At 41.3% G+C, this 19,238-nt stretch overlaps 2 protein-coding genes across 4 annotated transcripts; one reads left to right on the forward strand and one right to left on the reverse strand.

The window, feature by feature from the left end:
* Positions 1–195: 195 nt before the first annotated feature.
* Positions 196–8,848, reverse strand: LOC133898842 (uncharacterized). Of its 2 annotated transcripts, XM_062339618.1 has the most exons (17): positions 8,609–8,848; positions 8,075–8,208; positions 7,876–7,933; positions 7,297–7,785; positions 6,509–6,643; positions 6,290–6,415; positions 5,600–5,644; positions 5,365–5,454; positions 5,146–5,285; positions 4,945–5,068; positions 4,106–4,180; positions 2,944–3,336; positions 2,775–2,867; positions 1,906–2,062; positions 1,116–1,355; positions 694–706; positions 196–653 (listed from the first exon to the last, which is right to left on the reverse strand). In XM_062339618.1, exons 1-15 carry the CDS (start codon positions 8,831–8,833, stop codon positions 1,129–1,131), a joined length of 2,511 nt encoding a protein of 836 aa, XP_062195602.1. In that variant the 5' UTR covers positions 8,834–8,848; the 3' UTR covers positions 196–653; positions 694–706; positions 1,116–1,128. The 2 variants fall into 2 exon arrangements, with proteins under 2 accessions (XP_062195602.1, XP_062195601.1); XM_062339617.1 differs by having other exon boundaries at positions 196–706.
* A 926-nt stretch (positions 8,849–9,774) lies between these two features.
* On the forward strand, positions 9,775–14,738 carry LOC133899219 (E3 ubiquitin-protein ligase CHIP-like). Of its 2 annotated transcripts, XM_062340194.1 has the most exons (9): positions 9,775–10,013; positions 11,075–11,142; positions 11,245–11,308; positions 12,525–12,596; positions 13,200–13,333; positions 13,420–13,549; positions 13,626–13,736; positions 13,824–13,972; positions 14,083–14,738. In XM_062340194.1, the coding sequence occupies exons 1-8, from the start codon at positions 9,891–9,893 to the stop codon at positions 13,947–13,949; spliced, it is 828 nt and encodes a 275-aa protein (XP_062196178.1). In that variant the 5' UTR covers positions 9,775–9,890; the 3' UTR covers positions 13,950–13,972; positions 14,083–14,738. The 2 variants fall into 2 exon arrangements, with proteins under 2 accessions (XP_062196178.1, XP_062196177.1); XM_062340193.1 differs by having other exon boundaries at positions 9,776–10,013; positions 13,824–14,738.
* The last annotated feature ends 4,500 nt before the right edge of the window (positions 14,739–19,238 follow it).

The raw sequence follows: 19,238 nt of genomic DNA on the forward strand, positions 1-19,238 counted from the left end.
AGCTTTCCGCTATAGTTTCGCTAAATCTAGCAAAACATAGAGAGGATCTAAATTTAGGAGAAGGGCGCGAGTTGGAGTACAGTCAATTTGGTCTTAGAAAGAAAGTTTCAGGATACACGACTTAGGGATTTGCAGATTTCAAGTCAACTTAACCCTTTGCCAGTTCAAAATGTTTCTTTCAAAATCGACAATGTGTTCGAAAGGGAATTTGCATGTGTACGTATTTGACCGTTTATCATGCTTGAATTAATAAATAAATAGCCTAATGGTTAACACAAATTTGAACATACTAGCAAAATTTCCTACTCCAACCATTATGTATACATAATATTACCTTTTTTTTTTTTTTGAGACGCTGAGATGTTTCCGCGGCACTGCCAATGATAAAGAACCGTAATCTGTTACGACCACTGATTTCGATTTACATGGGCAGGCATTTCTGCTCCGACGCAACGTCACATACATTATTCCCAACAAACTACTAGTTTCTACATGGCATATAATATCCCTCGGTTAACAGAAATACTCGCAGCTCTTCGCCAATGATTCTGAATCCCCGGGTGCTAGTTACCCTCCTTGATTTAGCCGAAGGCGCAACCTCCATTCACTTCCAAATATCGCGGATCCCTAGTTAAGCATAACATAAGCATGGAGCCACCGGAAATCTAGTCAGATCAAGCTGGACGGGATATGGAGATTCACGCACCTGCACACATTGCGAGCAGCTACGAGTTAGGTCCCAGAACGATAACGTAGAAAGAAATCGACAATATACAGTGGTAGATGTTGGAAACATATAGATACAACATGGTTCTGCATGTGCTGCATTCTTGAAAGTTTGCAGCTGAGAGAAGATACACAGCAAGATCTTCTATTATACGTTTCTTTCTGGCCTAAAGCAGGATAACCAAATAAAGTACCGAAACATATTCAGCATCGAGTATGAAAAGTAACTGCTAATCCTAGCCACAAGTGGAAGAAAAGACTGACAAATTTAATCACAAATGTACAACGGTTTCATGAAAGAAAAAAAAGGGGGAAATTGGTTCAATAAGTACATGGCAACAATTGTAGCGTTCGATGAACATCATCTGTAAGGATACCAAAGAACTAACCTGGCTACGAACATCACTTCTTAAGTAACATATTTCTGAACTCCTCATTTGATTTTAACTCTTCTGAACCACCGTCTGATTTCTCATCCCTTTGGGTCCATCCAAGAGGTTTAACCACAGCTCGTGGTGCAGCAAAGGTGTTCTTCCCTGTGATTTTCGTGTCACCTTCGGGTATTTCCTTGTCTGGTCTACTGGATCCTAGTGCTTTTGCACCATCATCGCCACTCTGAGGCAATTTATCTAGAGAAAGGAAAATATTACAAAATTCAGATAGGTCAGAATCTGAAGCTATGTAGATGTTGCCCATAACATCACAGTGACATTAAATATGCAAAAGTGGTGCACGTCACTACTTTCAGTCTTATGCACTTGTATAAAAGATACACCAATCTACTAGAAAAAAAACATAGGTGAAAAAAAACATAGGTGCGGTTTCATCTTGAAATTTTTTGCATGGTTGAATAATATCACCTCCCCTACGTATGGTATATTTTTGAGAATTTTTCAAAACTTCAACATATGTTTTATGGAGTACTCTCCAAGATTCCACCGAATTAGTGATTTCCACACAATATTTTCCCCTATTCTTTTTAGTGGAAAACAGCAAAATATCAGGCGTTCCATCCGGAATTGAGCTGGTGCTGGACTCATGGAGCAATCTGCAGTTCTAAAGTTCTTACTCATTATTGGTATACAAAGCAACTATTGGCTTTTGGTTGATCCGTTGATTCAATTTTGAAATATGAAAACAGTCAAACACTAAAGGTCTTCGGTTGGCCAAAGAACGTACCCTGGCCTTTGGAGAACGGGCCTGCTTCACGGTTCTTCTTACTCTTGCTCGGATCCGAACGAGCGATGCTCACTTTCTTTCCAAGCAACTTCTGCCTGTTTTTCTTAATGGCTGCCTCAACATGCTCGTTGTCTGAAAAGTCCACATAGGCCAGCCCCTGCAAAAATATTCAGGAAAAACAAATCAACAAAAAAGAATCCTCTTAAAATACCAAGACTAAGATTTTCTGCACATAAAAATAATAGCGATAAGCATAATACGGAAAGCAACAGGATGATAGCACTGATGTTACACTTTAATCGCAAATGTGCTAAGCACAAGGGCTAATTTGAAGAAAAACATCCCTTCCTAGCACTCTAATAGTCTGACGCATTTGGGAAATACAATACCAAAATGGTGAAAACATAAAAACTTACTAGAGTCTCTAATTTCCTGGAACACATATATATTATTGGCAAACTCACTTTGCAGTTTGCACCAAGGAACTACTGGAAGATCTAGTGTGTTTCTCAGCGGGCTAGGCGGGTGCTTGGGCAGACTAGATGTCCGGGTGATGGAGGATCATAGTGCTGAGAAAAGGATCGAAGCAGTTTCCGGGCAGAGTGGGAGGGGTAAGATATATTCAAATATGTACTCTGACTCTCTGAGAAGCCATGCTACCTCTTCAACCTCACATTGTAGTTTCAGGCTATGAAACAGAAACTACCAGAACATCTAGGGAACTAATACAGGGGCAAGCATATTTTACTAATGCCTTATTTCAGAGTGTAAAGATGCTTTGTACAGAATTCAATAAATAAGCAATACATATTACATTTATGGGATGCTAGAGGCAAAAATTAAGAATAAGTGTAACTATGAACACATACCCTTGACTTTTTGGTGAATTTGTCCTTCAGCAACCTTATTGCTGTCACACCACCAATGTCAGAAAAGAAATGTCGGAGGTTCTCCTCATTTGCCTGTAGAGAGAAGGTAACAAGTTAGTTTATTGAATTTCAAGAGCTAAGTGCATCCAAGAAATGGAAAATGACATACCTTCAAGTCTATATTTGACACAAATACCGTGCACTTGTCATTGTAGAAGTATGGCTTTGATTCATTTGAACTTGTATTCCCTGTTCGGCTGTCACCGTCCACTTTCATTTCGATCGATGCCTCGACCTTCTCCCTGCTGACCTCTCCAACTTCTACAGCACCATGGTTTCCGCTTTGCGTCTTTGATCCTTGGTCATCTGATGACATAGTGCTTTTAGGTGGATTCTCTTTCCTTTTCTTAGCAGGGGGCTGCTGTTTACTGGTCATTTTATTTGGTTTTCTTTTCTGAGAGGAATCATTTGCATTAGAAGTATCATTGCGGACAGAGTAAACCTCAACTTTAGCCTCCAGTTGAGCTTTGAACACCGAAAGCTCCTTTAACCGAGGAGTGACCTGGTCAAATAGGAGGATAATTGGTTCAGTAACTACAGTAGACATGATAACCCATGCTATCACCAAACTCATACAGTTCAGTTAGAAACACTTTAAACATGTTGAATATGTTAAGTGGTGACCTTTGCAAAAGTAAATGGCAAACGCAAGGGATCCGATGATTGCACAGAGGATTTAATCATGCATGCAAATCTAAATGATGTCAAAAGCTTTAGTGTGTTATCATGCTTTATGCAAAAGGTACCAGGAATCTGCAGAAACTTGCAGTGTTCTCATGATTATGAACGAATAATCGGTATAGCAGATCTTAAGACTTGCTCTTTTCCACAAGAAGTGATTCATGCGTAGATGACCAATTGAAGGAGCATTCACTCACATACACAAGATTACATAATGTTTAAGGAACATGCATGGTGCATCAAGCTAGTTCAAATTTTTGTTCACCAGAAAAAAATCCAGTTTATGGAACAAAAAAAGAATGCTGTCCTTTTTTAAGATTACAACCGCCTTCCCACCACTGTCCCGCATGCTTAAAATGGTCCAAATAACCTGATTAATGTTGAAGTAAGAACTTGGAGCACAGAGCTAAATACCCAAACTGAGAACTCCACATCCTCAAGGCCAGTGTTAAGCAAGCACAACTTTAGTTAAGAAAACTAGAAAGACGTTTTTCCACCACTGTAGCTAATGTGGCTTAGATTCAGTCAAAGAAAATTGATGGGCCAAAGCCAAATGAAAAGGTGAAACAGAAGAACATTCGGCAGCATACCTTTTTTACAGCAAGGTCATAATCATCTAAGGTGCCATGCTCCCTTTCAAATCTTATCCACGCATGACATATGTCCTAGTAAGTTGCAGATGATAACATTGAAAATTAAATCATCAGTATTCATTAGACTTGTCATGTCAAAACACTAATAATTATGGTGTACATAAAGGAACTGAGGCAATTAACTGCTTAAGCTACTATTTCAAAGACTGGCACGTACTCAGCAACAACAGTACGCCAGTAACTGCATACCAGAGGAAATGTCAACAGAAATAAGTTATTCAACTATTCATCAGTAATCATTATGTTGAGCAACCAAGGAAAATTAACAACTTAAGGATGATGCCATCACGTTCATCTTTGTCAAGTGGCTAAAACGTTAACATTTTTTTAAGATCTCAAGAAAGGAAAGTAGACCCAAGTCTGTCAATGTGAAAAAAATAATACAAGTACACCAGACTGACCCCATCTGTATGTTGGATTCTTACCTCAACAAAAATGTGAGAATTCTCATGTCATAACACTTCTAGACAGCAACCATAATTCCTAAATTCAACACTAATACTAGTCCCATGTTCTATAACAGTTTGTTGCTCTTGTTTCAGATTATATTACTGTTGCTATTGTTTCTATCATTCAGGTCTAACTCTGTTTTTCACTTTCTTACATATTTGGCTTGATACACTTTCAGAATCAAGATCAAGAACATCTCATATCATAGCATCCCATTATCCTATAGCGTAATAACTCATGCAGTATACACAAGAGTTCACTGGCAAGTTCTCAGACCAAGATAGCAGGAAGAAAGAGATTCTCCTGGTTTTTCGAGAAGAATTTACCTCTGATCCAGACCCAGCAAATCTTTTGCTATAACAGCGCTTATAAAGTGATCTCGCCTCATGTACATGTCCCATTTCTATCTCCATTGAAATGTAGTGTTGCCAGACTTCAAGAGCAGACCCGCTGGAAGAACAAGAACAGATTTAAGGGTGCCAGGTATGAGAACAATACATGAATTTGCACAAAGAAAAAAACTAAACCTTTTTTTCAAAGTGTTTTCCCAAACTCCACGAGCTGCGGCTAGATCTTTGCCAAGATTACACTCTAATTTGGCCCAATATGCATACAAGAGTAATAACTCCTCTGTTCCCAGTTGAGGTGAGAGAAATTCAGAAGCATCCTGATATTATATCCCATAATTAATTCTAGTAAAAATTTAAAAGATGCATGTAAACGGTGAGCTGATAGAGAGAACATACCATGAATGTCTGCCTAATCAGTTGGAAATCCAATCCATTTGAAATCATCCGTCTTAAACCATCAACTCGAGTAAGATAAACATCGAGATACTGCAATGGTGCAGCCATTCAAATATAAGATAAATAAGAAGCCCCATCTCAAGCAATGTGCACTGGGCAGAATAAATTCTTCAAAATGAATGCTCTGGTTTGTCCAGAAAGTAACTGAAAAAAAACAAGCAGATACCATGCTCACCTCTTTTATGGTTGGAAACGAACATTGTACTGCCCGTTCAAACACCTGAAAACATGTACAAGTACATATATATTGATATACATATATATTGATATCTCCCAGCGTACATAAAAAAGAAACAGATTATAAGACAAATAACAACCTTCCAAACTACTAAAAAAGTAAGGCAAGCAACAAAAGAAATGCAGCGAACACATTAGACATTTCATGATATACAGTTTTGTCAGAATGTGCTCTGTTGGCTGCTTACCAGAATGCTTTAGGATATTTTGCAGTTAGTAGTTAGTCGTATAGTACAATAATTGTATCAGTAACATTATGCCCCCACCAACTTGTAACAGGGTTCTCAGTACATAACAGTAGCAGACATCTACAGCTAGTTAATAAATACCCAAATATTTAATAGTATTTGGCTCCTAGGGCAGCATGTGCTACCATGCAGTGGGGTTAATTGTTAAGAACGTGAAAGGAACTGGGAAATGCTAGTCAAATACAACAGTGACGAAAGCTTGCAGATAGTTCCCTTGGTGTTTTTTTTTTTTTTTTTGAAAACATGTGTGCTATTAGAACCATGGTACCAGACCTCAAACATTGAACTTTGCCATCTACTTTGCATACATATATGATGCTTGAGTATCTAAATTATAAAATCTCAAACTTCATAGAAACAGAGAGAAACAAGGAACTTACATGCCGCAACTCCTCTTCAGAAGCACGAATACGCTCCAAAGACAGCAAATAACGGACCCATAGCTCACCAACCCATGTACAATTTCGTGTGGCTCTGTGATAAACACTTCTGAGAACAGAAGGCACCTGCCAAAGAAAAGCATCTCTTGATATTTAAAAGACAAAATAGTATCATCGTGATTGATCTACATGTATTGCCACAGAAGTTTCTAGAAGGACCTTCAAGGTAGTGTCCAGGTAACTTGTGTATTCCATCCATAGATCACTTGAAACAGGAAGCTCTGAAACAGCTCGTTCATACAGAACTTGAACACGAGCAGGGTCACCGAAAGCCTCCTCAAATTTGATGTATTTCTGTTTAATCCACAAAAAAACGACATTGAGTTTACTAAGAACATGAATTTGGTAAGTAAAAGTAACGAATATGTGTGGATAGCAATGTTAAAATGAAAAACAAGTAAGCCCCACACAAAATATAAACTGATTGACAAAATTGAATGGTAGCAAAGAACCTACGCAACTCACACTTGTCATATACACAAATATACAATATAAGAGGCATATATGATTTTTTTTGTTTCCAAATAAGATTTTCTTGAAAAAAAAATTATTGAGCAGGGCCATGCAAAAAAGACGGCGAACTGAAGAATAAAATATTTTTGCTGCAAGATCATCAAATGGAATTGTATTCCTATAACTTTCAGTGAAATAATCCAGAAGAAGAGAGAGAGAGAGAGAGAGAGAGAGAGAGAGAGAGAGAGAGAATTCGGGTTAAAAAATAAAAAAAGGGAGAAGAATTCAAATAATGAGATTTTTCAACAAAGATATAACTTCTCGCCCAAATTTGAAACAAGAGAGCTGCTCAGAGAGACATGATCTGCATTTTTTTTATAAAAACTGACACAACAATGGGTGCACATCTCAATTTTCAAGCAAATATTAGCAGGATGAATTATAAATAAGATTTAAGTTACGCATTGACAGATCGTAAACTACATTCACCATACCAGAAGCTCCTGCAGTTTGTCAGCTTCAGATGCGCCTACATTGCTTAGTTGATCCTCATATTGCTTCCTTGCATTGTACATATCATTGGCCTTTTTGTAAGAAGATACGACATTTGAGGGAGCACCATCAAAATCGGAACCTGGATCGTTTGCATTGCCTTGCTCGGCTTCCCAGCTCTTATACTCAGCAAGCGTTGATTCCATATCAGCCAAAGGAACAGATAACTGGCGGTGGAAGAGCGTGCGTATACACTGAACTTGCTTTGCTTTTTCCTCATCATTGCCATCAGCTATGGTGATAAGAATGGCCATCTCATATTCTCTATAAGCTGCCCATAGTTTGCTGCCCTCAGTGACATGCAGCCCACCTGCAGTAATAGCGCGCTCAAACAAATCTCTCATTTTGGAGAGGCCAGATGGTGAACATTGAGACACTAATTGATCATGCTCTTCAACATAATCAAGGTAATCCTGCCATAACTTAACGGACTGCAATGTCATGATCACCAAAATAAAACAAGTTAGCACTTCATACGCTCAACAATTTAAACACAACATCAAAATAACAATTAAACATACCAGATATTCTTGCACCCCACGCTCATAGAGCTTTTCAACATCACCAAAAGATTCATCACTGTAACAAAATAGACAGGACAGAAAATCAAAACGAATGAACCTCATTTTTTTCACAAAATTGAAATACAGAGTCTTCACTTTTTGGTGCAGAAAAGCCTAATACTTCAGGAACATGTAAAAGCATAAAACAATCACAGACCTCAAGCTCAATGAGATCTCATCCTTCGCCCACTCCTGCCACATCTTTGGCGGAAGCGGGAAATACTTGTTCATCTCTTCCCTTGCCGCACGAAGCTTCTTGATGTTGCCTGACTTCCTCAAGCATTGGATATACTGCAACAACAAACACAACACATTCATCAACAGCGAACAAATCAGATACGAAGCATCTCAAGTCTCGATCAACAGTCCCACTCCAACTAAGGCAAACGAAGAACAGCAACAAAACATAAGGAAGCATCCCAGTTACCCTGACTTTGGGAATAATCCAGTGATAAAATCCGCACTGAATTTCTGCAATGGAGCTCACTGGCACCAAATCGACATCCTAATGGATAAAATAGCCTAACAAAAAGGTCCGAATGCGTAAGAGCACACGCTAATTCCAACCTTAGTACAGCTACCATCACAATGCTCGAACCAACACTAGTGACTAAACCCACTCAAAACCCTAGCGCGCCATGGCATCGGGAGAGGGGGGGGGGGGGGGGTAGGGAGAGGGCGCGAGGGAGACCTGCACGTTGGTCTCGTAGTCGAGAGGCTGCTCCTGTAGGGCTTGCTCTAGGGCCTGGATGCGGAGCTCGTCGGCGCCGGCCGCTCCGTCGTCGTCCGAGTCCGACGAGTCCGAGTCGGAGCCCGAGGTTGGGGCGGCGGGCATCTCCGCGTCGTCACCGCCTCCACCAGCGGGCGCGGGCGCGGGCGCGGGCGCCGCCGCCGCCTCCTCCATCGGCGTCGCCATGTGTCTGTGTATTCCGTGTGCGCAGGCGGAGGTCGATGCGTTTTCCTTTTAGACCGAGATTACTGTTCACGAATTATTTTACAAATAGCACCTTGCGCTTCGCTGAATTTGTGGAACTTCAAATTTCGTTCACAAAATGGTTCCATTTGATTTCATACTAGCAAAGTGACGGTGCATTAAAATAAAAACATAAATATTAGATATGATAATTATAATTGTAAATTTAAAATATGGATATATGGATGTATTATGGGAGTACTATCGAGCGAATATGTGAAGAGCGATGTTATAATTTGATTTTAGATTAGATAAAAAATAAGGATGAGATTATCTGTTAAATTTTCTCCTGATTTATTTATTTATTTTTATAAATAAATCGGGTCCTATATCCGTAAGACTATAAGATGATGTTGGATAATAAAAGTGAATAAATTATTTAAATTTTAAGATTTTTTATTAAATAGGATAAGAGTAAGAGAATATGTGAAACGAAAAACAACTTATGTTTTATATTGTAGAGATTGACATAACATGTTGAGACGTAAAATCGATTAGTTTATGATTTTTTTTTTTTAAGAGCAAGGCAGTTTATCATTTCATCGGTAGATGGTATATGAGATTGCGAAATAGTAATGAGTATCTTTTTATAGTACATTTTACATGAACATCCAAGCTATTCTTTCTCTATTTGGCAGGACTATAGTTTCTAACTCCACTTAAATTTAAAGTTTGTAGTATAAAATAAAATAGTTGAAACCTATATTTTTAATTTAAAAAGAAAATAAAATGACTCACCTAAACCTCTTTTACCTCTGATTCTAGTTCTACAAATTCTTTAAGTTAAAAATACTCAGCTCTAAAAAAAATTTAAAATTAGATAGAGGTCTACTAAACATACCATAATTCCCATTCTATTTAGAACCTACCGCAGCGCAAAACAACCCAACCCGCGTCCGCCTCGGGTCGCCTCCAATTCTTCTTCCATTCCACCGCTCGCTCCCCAACAAAGGAAGCCTCCAGGCGCGCGCCACGATTTCACAGGAACGAATCGCCGGAGATGTCGCCGGCGGCGGAGGACGGCGCGGCGGCGTCGAAGCGGCACGCGGACTTGCTCAGGCAGGAGGGCAACACCTTCTTCAAGAAGGACCGCATCAGCGCCGCCATCGACGCTTACACCGGGGTAGGTTAACCCGCCGCTCCCCACTGCCGCCGGGACGAGCCCTCCCGCGGCCGGATTTTCCGCCTAATTCGCGTGCTACGCTTGCCGTTTCAAGTCGTTAGGCGCCGAATTCTCTACCCACGCCCCCCTGTTCAATCGATGCGCTGTGGGGTGAGTTGTCAGTGAGGTGTAGTGCCATTCTGCGTAGGCCTGCAGTGAGTTTGGTGCGTCACGTGGATAAATTCTCTGAGTTTTGCTAAATTCTCCGAAAGTGCTTTCAGAGTACTACTAAGTAGTAACCGTGGCTTGGTAATTTGATTTGTGGTGTTGGCGTTGCTGGTCAGGACGGTTAATTCGATAGTGTGTGGCTCTCTTGCCGAGTTATCTCGTATCAAACACGGTTACCTATTGATCTAAGCTTGTTTGTGGGCACTGGGCAGTTGGGTGGTTTGATTACTGATTACACATTTTGCTACCTGCTATCTAGTTCATTTGTTTCCCGTATTGCTATCTGCTATCTAGTTCATTTGTTTCAAAGAGAGGTGCCTGCTGTCTATTTCATTTGTTTGAAAGAGTCTATATATTTCATTTGTTTCGAAGAGAGATTCACTGCAGTGTCATTATATCAATAAGCAAGGAAAATATGCATGGTGAAGAGCATTTTTAACTTTGATTGTGTCGCTAGGGTAGCCAACATCCTAGCTCTGTTTTGTGCAATGTGCTAGATGTTTAGTGCTAGGCAAAGAAAGCAGTTGTGAGGGAGTGCCGCGTGTGGGGTGAGATTGGTGGAGAGAAGACAAATAAATTTATTAACATGTAGAAACATCAGACATATAGAATCTTAGATAAGGAACATCGAATGAGTCGCTGTTAGCCATCCAGCTAAGCCTATAGTTTACCTCTAGTTACTTGGATATCCCCTCTTGTTTCGCCTTTTTAAATGGTGGCAGCTGTAGTAAAAACGCGTAGATAGTTAAATCAATGGTAAACTATATGAAGGCACCAATATTTTGTTTTTTATGTATAAACCCTGTATAGTTTACACATCCCTTGCTAACTTCACTGTCTATTTTGGTTAACAGGCCATAACTCTTTGCCCAAATGTTGCAGTATATTGGACCAACCGAGCACTTTGCTATAAGAAGCGGAAGTCCGTAAAACTGCTAGTCCCTTTTGACTTTGCATTTTATTGATCATTTTGATGCACATTCCAAGTGTTTACATCATACTGTGTTCTTATCGAGTTTGGCAGTGAATGGGCTAAGGTTGAGGAAGATTGTAGAACGGCCATCCAGCTTGACACCCACTCTGTTAAGGTGAGTGGATTTCTTGACCTGTCTTTAATTATTCTGTATGCATATTTTGTTCCAAGCTGACGCTGAGTGTATATCAAATTATTGAGAAATGTTGTGCATGCCAGGGACATGGTTTTCTTGTAAAGAAAATAAATTCCATTTTCCATCACAATTTTTTGTTGACCAGTAATAGATTCGGTATGTTCCATGCCAGTAACACACCTTCTGCACACATCCACATGCTAGTTGAGTTAGATTCATTTGCTATACTGGCTGCTTATCAAAGAGGAGGGAGCCAAAGAACATAAGAAACCAACTTAAAATCACAAAAGAGAAGAGTGTAATAACATGGAGGTACATCGATTTTTCATTTGTACTTCACTTGTTTTAATTTGTTTATAACTACTCCTTGGTGCACTCCAAGCCTTGGGATAACTGAAAAAACCTCTATTTTAGAGCCAAAACGAAATTATTTTCATAGAGTTGGTAAGATTCTAGTTACCAACTGGATCCTTTGTCTTAGCTCAATGTCAAACTGGCTTTTATGCCACATGAACAAGCTGAGGTTGCATGTTGTTGTGTTCAGATGGAAGGTGGCCTTGAGAACAGGATGTGCTATGAAATTGCTCCCATTGGCCATTATTATCTCAATTGTTGAGCTTGATTTTGTTTGCCCCATGCAGTTTGAATTGGATTTTCCATAGGTCTGATTTGACAATAGGTAGAAAATCCTTTGTCGCTTGTTATTGGTTTTATTTTAAAGTGGTTGAGAACATGGGGGCTAAAATTCTGACTTCAGCAAAATGATCTAGAATCGCCCTATGAGTCTGTTCCACAACATTTAGTGATGATGTATGCATTAAGATATGCTTCAAATGTGTACAGGGACTGTTTCAAGATCCTTCAGGGGATTATGTAAGATATGTTTGTAATTAGGTCCTGGGATGCAATGTTCTGGTGTCAAGGGAAGGACCTGAACTCAAGTCAAACACTATAGAATATGTTTGTTATTTGTTTGCTAAATTTGATCCATCTGAACTCACTGTGGGTAACTGGGTATGACCAATTTGAAATTGGACTTGAACTCACTATTCAAATTGAGGTGGCACTGCATTGGGGGTTCTTTTTTTTTGTTCTGGATGTGAATGAGCAAAACATAATTTTGATCCTATCCTACAATGTTAATACTCTTAATCTCTTGTCTGTACTGATGATAACTTACTCTCTATGGTTTCAGGCACATTACATGCTTGGTCTTGCACTAGTCAACAGCCAAAAATTGTCTGAAGGAATAAAAGCACTGGAGAAGGTTCTCTCTCTCTCTCTCTCTCTCTCTCTCTCTCTCTCTCTCTCTCTCTCTCTCTCTCTCATGTGCACACACGCACATTTATGTGCTAGTATTACTTTGCTAGTTTTCTTCCATGATTAGCTTTTAAGCTACTTTTACCAACCATCAATATTAAGCTGACCACTTTCGAAACTTCATTAAGCTGGCCTAACAAAGTACCCACTTGAACTGTGTATAAATAAAATAATGTTCTCATTGTGAGGTGATGGTCCAACTGTGCCTTAAGTTAGCCATTGTTGCTGCTCCATCTTGTCACATACAGTATCTGTTGTACAGACACAAGATTGACAACAAGCATAACACACCGTATTGACAAATTGACATCCAGATACCTTGTCCTTGTTTCCTCTCGATTTGGTAAGATTGAATCTCTGGTCTTAATCACAATTAAGAATAGTTTAATTGTCAATGAGTGATTGAGTACAATACCAACAAAAACTGGAAAATACAATTTCAAACGCCGCTTTTAACGTAGTTTACTCTTCAGATGATGATATTATTTCAGTTAGAAATCAAATTCTGCCTATGCCGTTTTTACTGATGAATAAAACTTTTCAAAACTAGTCCTTGGAGCTTGGAAGAGGTGCACATCCCGCAAGCTACATGGTTGAGGAGATCTGGCAAGAGCTTTCTAAAGCAAAATACATTGAATGGGAAAGTTTATCTCGAGAACGAGCCACTCAATTGGATAAGCTGAAGTACATAAAAAGTTCCCTGCATTGCTCAATTAGTATCACTAGAGTATAATATAGTCCCCTAATATATATGTTTATATTTTTTTCAGGTTGGCATGTAAAGAAGCTATTAGGAATTATAACAACCTTGGTAATCCAGCAGCAGATGTACCTGAAGAACAACTAAATGAGCTCGAGGAAGTTTTCAGGAAAGCTGCAAAGACTGATACTCCAACAGATGTATTACACTCCCTTAGACGGTGTTTACTTTTGTTGTTTTTGACTGGTTTAATCAGGTAAATTATTTTATTTGCAGGTTCCTGATCATCTTTGCTGCAAAATTACTCTTGATATCTTCAGAGATCCTGTGATCACCCCAAGTGGAATTACTTATGAGAGGGCTATACTTCTTGAGCATCTTCATACGGTAACTGACACATGACACAGGCACCAACAATGAGTTGCAATGAAATTGTGTTTAGCGCACCAAACTTACGGACTTCCAAATTCATAGGTGGGGAAGTTTGACCCTGTGACTCGTGAGGCACTTGAACCACACCAACTGGTTCCAAACCTTGCCATCAAGGAAGCTGTACATGCATTTTTGAGTGAACATGGTTGGGCTTACAAGATAAGATGATCGTTTTACATATGGGGTGGGAGGTAAGATTGACAATACAGGTTTTGGTTAGCTTCGCATGAAGTTTGCTGTTTTCCTTAGCTTTACATTGACAATTGGTGGAAAAATTTCAACTTGGAATCGCTGTGTACAGTTCCACCTTCTCCGGTTGATCTGTCTGCACATATGAGATGCTTGTTACCGTAACAGTTGCCAACAATACACAACAGAAGTGAACTCAAATGTCTGAATTTCTGATTGTTGGTTTTTGGAATGGCTTCTCCGCTAAGAGCCAAGAGGGAGAGAGAAAAATGGTACATCGAGCTAATGAGATCTTGAGAGGCATTGCCAGTGGCTTACTTTCTTATGATTGGTGAAGGCTGTGAGTAATTTGCTAAAAGGTTCTTGTTGCAAGTGGCGTTCCTGAGCAATCCCAACAGCAAGCAAATCCATGAGTTAATATTTCTTTATCTGTATCATATCGACCCATAGGTCCGCAAGTGTGTTTAGACCACAGCATCAGGGGCATGCAGCAGTTTCTGTAGCTTACTATAGAAGGGTCAATGAATTCGACAATTGGGATGGGATTAACCTTACCCGATGTGCAGTTTAGAAATTGACAGATACATATGTAGAAATGATCTTGTCTCTTGCCGACTTGATGCAATGCATCGCAATTTGCAAGTGGCTCCGAACCACTCTTGACTGCATGTACCATAGTTTTGGTGCTACTGTTGTAGGGCTAATAGAATTGGCTTGTGATGTAGAACACCTTATTCTATCAGTGCATGGGTTTGTGTTTCTGGGATACCCATTGTTCTATACTGAGCTGATGGACATGATGCGCCCGGATTTGGGAACAATGCACGATTCCAGCGTCGTCAGTTGTGCAACAGATTTTTGGTGAGTAGTGCTAAACGGAAATGGGAATCAAGCAGCTGACTCGTACCTTCCCCTTGAAAGCAAACAGGAGTATAAACCATGTTTGCTCTCTCTGATTTAGCAATTACAAAGGTTCCTTTGTGGCTTCATGCATGCAAAGTCTGTCTCGTTTGTCCATAACGACTGAAAGACCATGCGTACCGAAATAGCAATGCCTCTAGACCACTAGATGCTGAAGAAGTGAGAAAGAACACATCTTCAACGCCGGGTTTCCAGTCACCAGCCGTTGAAAATAGCCTCCATGCATATAAGACCCTGCCAAGTTGAGACCCTCTCTACTTTATTCACTTGCCAAAACCACGTCCCTATAAACGACCATCGCATCATAGTTTTGTTGGATAGTGTGGGAGATATCCGGTCTGGTGAATGTCAAGTACCGAAGAGCACCGGCCAAACTATGATATAGTGTTGGATTGCTCATGGGTTGGCTGGTGTCAGCAGATAGCTTGGAGCGAGGCTCTAATGGAGTGGCACAAGGATTGCACTGCTGCATGTTGGCGCGCTCTAAAATTTTAGAGACGTATTTTTCTTGGGAAAGGAAGATACCTTGACCTGTGTGATGTACTGAAATGCCAATGAAGTAATTTAGAGGGTCGAGATCTATCATGAAAAATTCACGGTTAAGTGAGGTGATGACTGTTTTGAGGAGAAGAGGAGTGGAGGCAATAAGAATGATGTCGTCTACATACAGAAGTAGATAGGCGACATCGGATCCATGATGATAAGTGAAAAGAGATGTATCACTCTTGCATCTTTGAAAGCCAATAGAAAGGATGAAGGAGTGGAAACGGGTGAACCGTGCCTGTGGCGCTTATTTAAGGCCATAAAGCGATTTGTTCAACTGGTAGACATGCCGAGGTTTATCAGTGTCTACAAATTGAGGAGGTTGTTGGTAGTACACTGTCTCGACAAGGGTTCCATGAAGGAAAGTATTTTTAATATCGAGTTGGTGAATTGGCCAATCGTGGGTTAGGGCGAGAGAAAGGATAATGCAGATTGTTGCCGGTTTAACAACAGGACTGAATGTTTCATCATAATCTAGGCCCTGCTGCTGAGAGAAACCATGCAATACCCATCAATGTTGGATTTGTGACGATATATCCATTTGTCGGTGACCACACTGGCATTTGGAGGAGGAACAACAAGATCCCGAGTATTGTTTGAAGTGAGAGCATGAAACTCGTCAAGCATAGCCGCACGCCAATTGGGATCATTGAGAGCACCTTTGCAGGTTTTTGGGATGGGAGAAAGATGAATTTGTGGTCCGGGAGTAGAAGTTTGAAGGTCAAAGATGGGCTTGGGCTAGCGAATACCATCCTTGCCTCGGGTGATCATGTGATGAGTGTCTGTGCCGGACGAGGTGAGTGTGCCGGATGAAGTACATGGTGGCGCACCAGGTTCTGTGCCGGATAGAACTGGCGAATCGGATGAAGATGGTGCGGGTGTGGTGGGTAAGCTGTTAGATGTGAACGGTGCACTGGGTAAAAGAGCAGCTGGAATGAATACAGAGGGAATATGATCACTACCAAGTTCATCCAGAAACTGGAACGTAGAGTGTGTAGGTTGAGCATGTGCCACATATGGAAAACAATATTCATTGAAGATGACATGGTGAGAAATGATTATGTGGTTCGTTGTTAAGTCAAGACAGCGATATCCTTTGTGATTTGATGGGTAGCTGAGGAACATGCACTCAGTCAAGTGAGGGGAAAGTTTGTGCTTGGCTATAGTAGAAAGATTTGGAAAGCACTAGCAGTCAAAAACACGAAGATGTGTATAGTGTGGAGGTGATCGGAAGAGAGTTTCATAAGGGGTATTACGAGTGATGGCTTTTATGGGGAGGCGATTAAGAATATAAGTGGCAGTGTTGAGGGCTTCAATCCAGAATTGAGGGGGGAGGGAGGCTTGAAAAAGAAGAGTACGAACAATGTTGTTTGTAGTCCGTATGATGCGCTCAGCCTTCCCATTCTAAGGTGAAGTGTGTGGACAAGAGAAGAGAAAATGAGTGTCGAGAGCAAGAAATAAGTTCATAGCGGTATCATTGTCAAATTCACGACTGTTGTCACATTGGATGTATTTGATGTTGGTGTTGAAATGAGTGTAAACATAAGGCATGAAAGTGTTTGAGTATTTGAAAGGTGTCTGCTTTCAGTTTGAGCGGGAATGTCCAAAGGTAATGGGTGAAGTTATCTAAGCAAACAAGGTAGTATTTCATACCAGAGAAGCTAGGAAGAGGTGAAGTCAACAGGTCACAATGTGTTATTTTGAATGAAGCATGCGTTCTGGACAAAGAATGGAAAAATGGAAGCCTGACATGCTTCCCGAGTTGACATGCGGTACATGATGCATTGTGAGATTTATTACAGGTAATGGCGCACAACTTTTTTAAGCTAGACAGTGCTGGGTTGCCACAGTGGCCGAGCTGGCGATGCTAGAGAGATGTGCTTGTGGAGGTGGTGAAGGCATGCGCTGGTGTTGCAATTGATGGAAGTAGGGGATAAAGATCACCGGAGCTATTGCAGCGAAGCATCAGTGCCTTGGTGTGGATATCCTTGATAGATAAACCAAGGGGATCAAATTCGATAGAGACGAGATTGTCAGTTGTTAATTTATGAACTAAAACAAGATTGGTAATTAGGTGAGGAGAAATTTGAACATTGTGAAGGTGCAGAGGCCAGGTAGGAGTAAGGAGGGAAATGTGGTCGGAGCCTGTGATGGAAAGACGAGAGCCATCACTGACTACGACGTGTGAAGAGGAAGGGGGGGGGGGGGAGTGGATGATAATGTACCAGGATCACTTGTGAGATGCGACGAAGCGCTAGAATCCATATATCAACCGATGTTTGGATGTTTATGGTCATGGCGTTGAGCGCATTGATTAGTGATGTCAGGTCCCATGTAGGTGTCATTGCGCCAAGCTAACCTCCGTCGTGGTTCAATGGTGCGCCTTGCTGCCCAAAAGGCGCACTAGGAGTGCCGGAGAAGGAGGCGTCCGAACAAAGAATCGTGCCTGGGGCGCTGGGAGTCAGGAATACCTAAGGAGGGGCGCTCTAAAAGATGCCTTGCCCGCCGTTGGAGGAGCCATGATTGCCACAGGGAGCAAGCCACATCTGGAACGAGCCATTCCAAGGATTGACCCAGGGAGCACCATAAGGCTAGGGAGTAGTGCTGTCGGAGTTGGAGCCCTGGTGCCCCTTTCCCTTGTGCTTCGGCTTGTTCTTGCGAGGGTTGGAGGTTGATCCGGTAGAAGGTGAGGATGACAGCTTGCCCGAGGTGTTGGTGACGAGGGGAATGGCCGAGCTGGGCTTGTTGATCTTCAGATCGGCTTCTTCCAGGAGGAGTAGGGAGCACACTTCCAAGAAGGATGGTAGAGATGATCAGATTTTGATGACGGATACCATGTGGCGGTAGTTCTTGTTGAGCCCATGAAGGAGAGTGAGAACAAGAGTCACATCGGTGACGGGTTGGTCGATGCCAGTGAGAGTGTTGGCGTAGGATTTGAGGCGCTGGGAGTACACCAGGACATCCATTTCACCCTGAGTCAGGTTGCAGAACTCGGCCTCGAGTGATAGAGCACAAGAGGGTTTGTTGTCCAGGAACAAACCCTCAATGTTGAGCCAGATCGCATGAGTTGTGGCACTTAGCGAGAGAATGACACCAAGAACTTCCTCATAGATGGATGCATAGATGAGGGAGTGCACTGAGTAACCGGTGGCCATCTAGGTAGCGAGTGTGGGATCATCAGCACTGGGAGCTATAGTGTCGTCGATGTGTCGGAGGGTGTTGAACCTGCCGATGAGGCAGATAAAAAGTTCACACCATTGAGAGTAATGTGGTGGTTGGAGGGACAAGGTGCAAGGAATGTGCGTGCGTACGTTGAGGGTGGAAAGAGTAGAAGTAGAGGGTCCCAAAGCAGCGGCGGCAACAAGCTGCTGGTTGTCGTTAACCATGGCGGCGAGAGATGAGAGCGCCAAGAATCGGGATTAAGCTGATACCATGTGAGAAATGCAATTTTGGGAGAATATTTGCAGTGATTCTCATTGATGATTTTATGTGTATTTATACACCAATTACAGACACAAATTACAGAGTTTGTTACGGATAATTAGCCTATACAACAGATTACAATCATATCTGATCCGTGAGTTCAGGAGTTATTGTCGGACGGATACAACGCCGGAAGAGTCGGGATAGAGATTATCCAATACCAAATACAGAGGCCAACTGGGAGAGTGGGAGGGTCGTCAAACCAAATACAGACCACCGATGGATACGGGAAATGGACCTACGAAGGACTCTGCACAATTTCAGAATCTGGCGCGATCTCTAGACGGAGAAATGAAAAAGACAAATTGCCGGCTAGGGTGG

Source organism: Phragmites australis, chromosome 18 (genome assembly GCF_958298935.1).
Source record: "Phragmites australis chromosome 18, lpPhrAust1.1, whole genome shotgun sequence".
Classification (NCBI taxonomy): Eukaryota; Viridiplantae; Streptophyta; class Magnoliopsida; order Poales; family Poaceae; genus Phragmites; species Phragmites australis.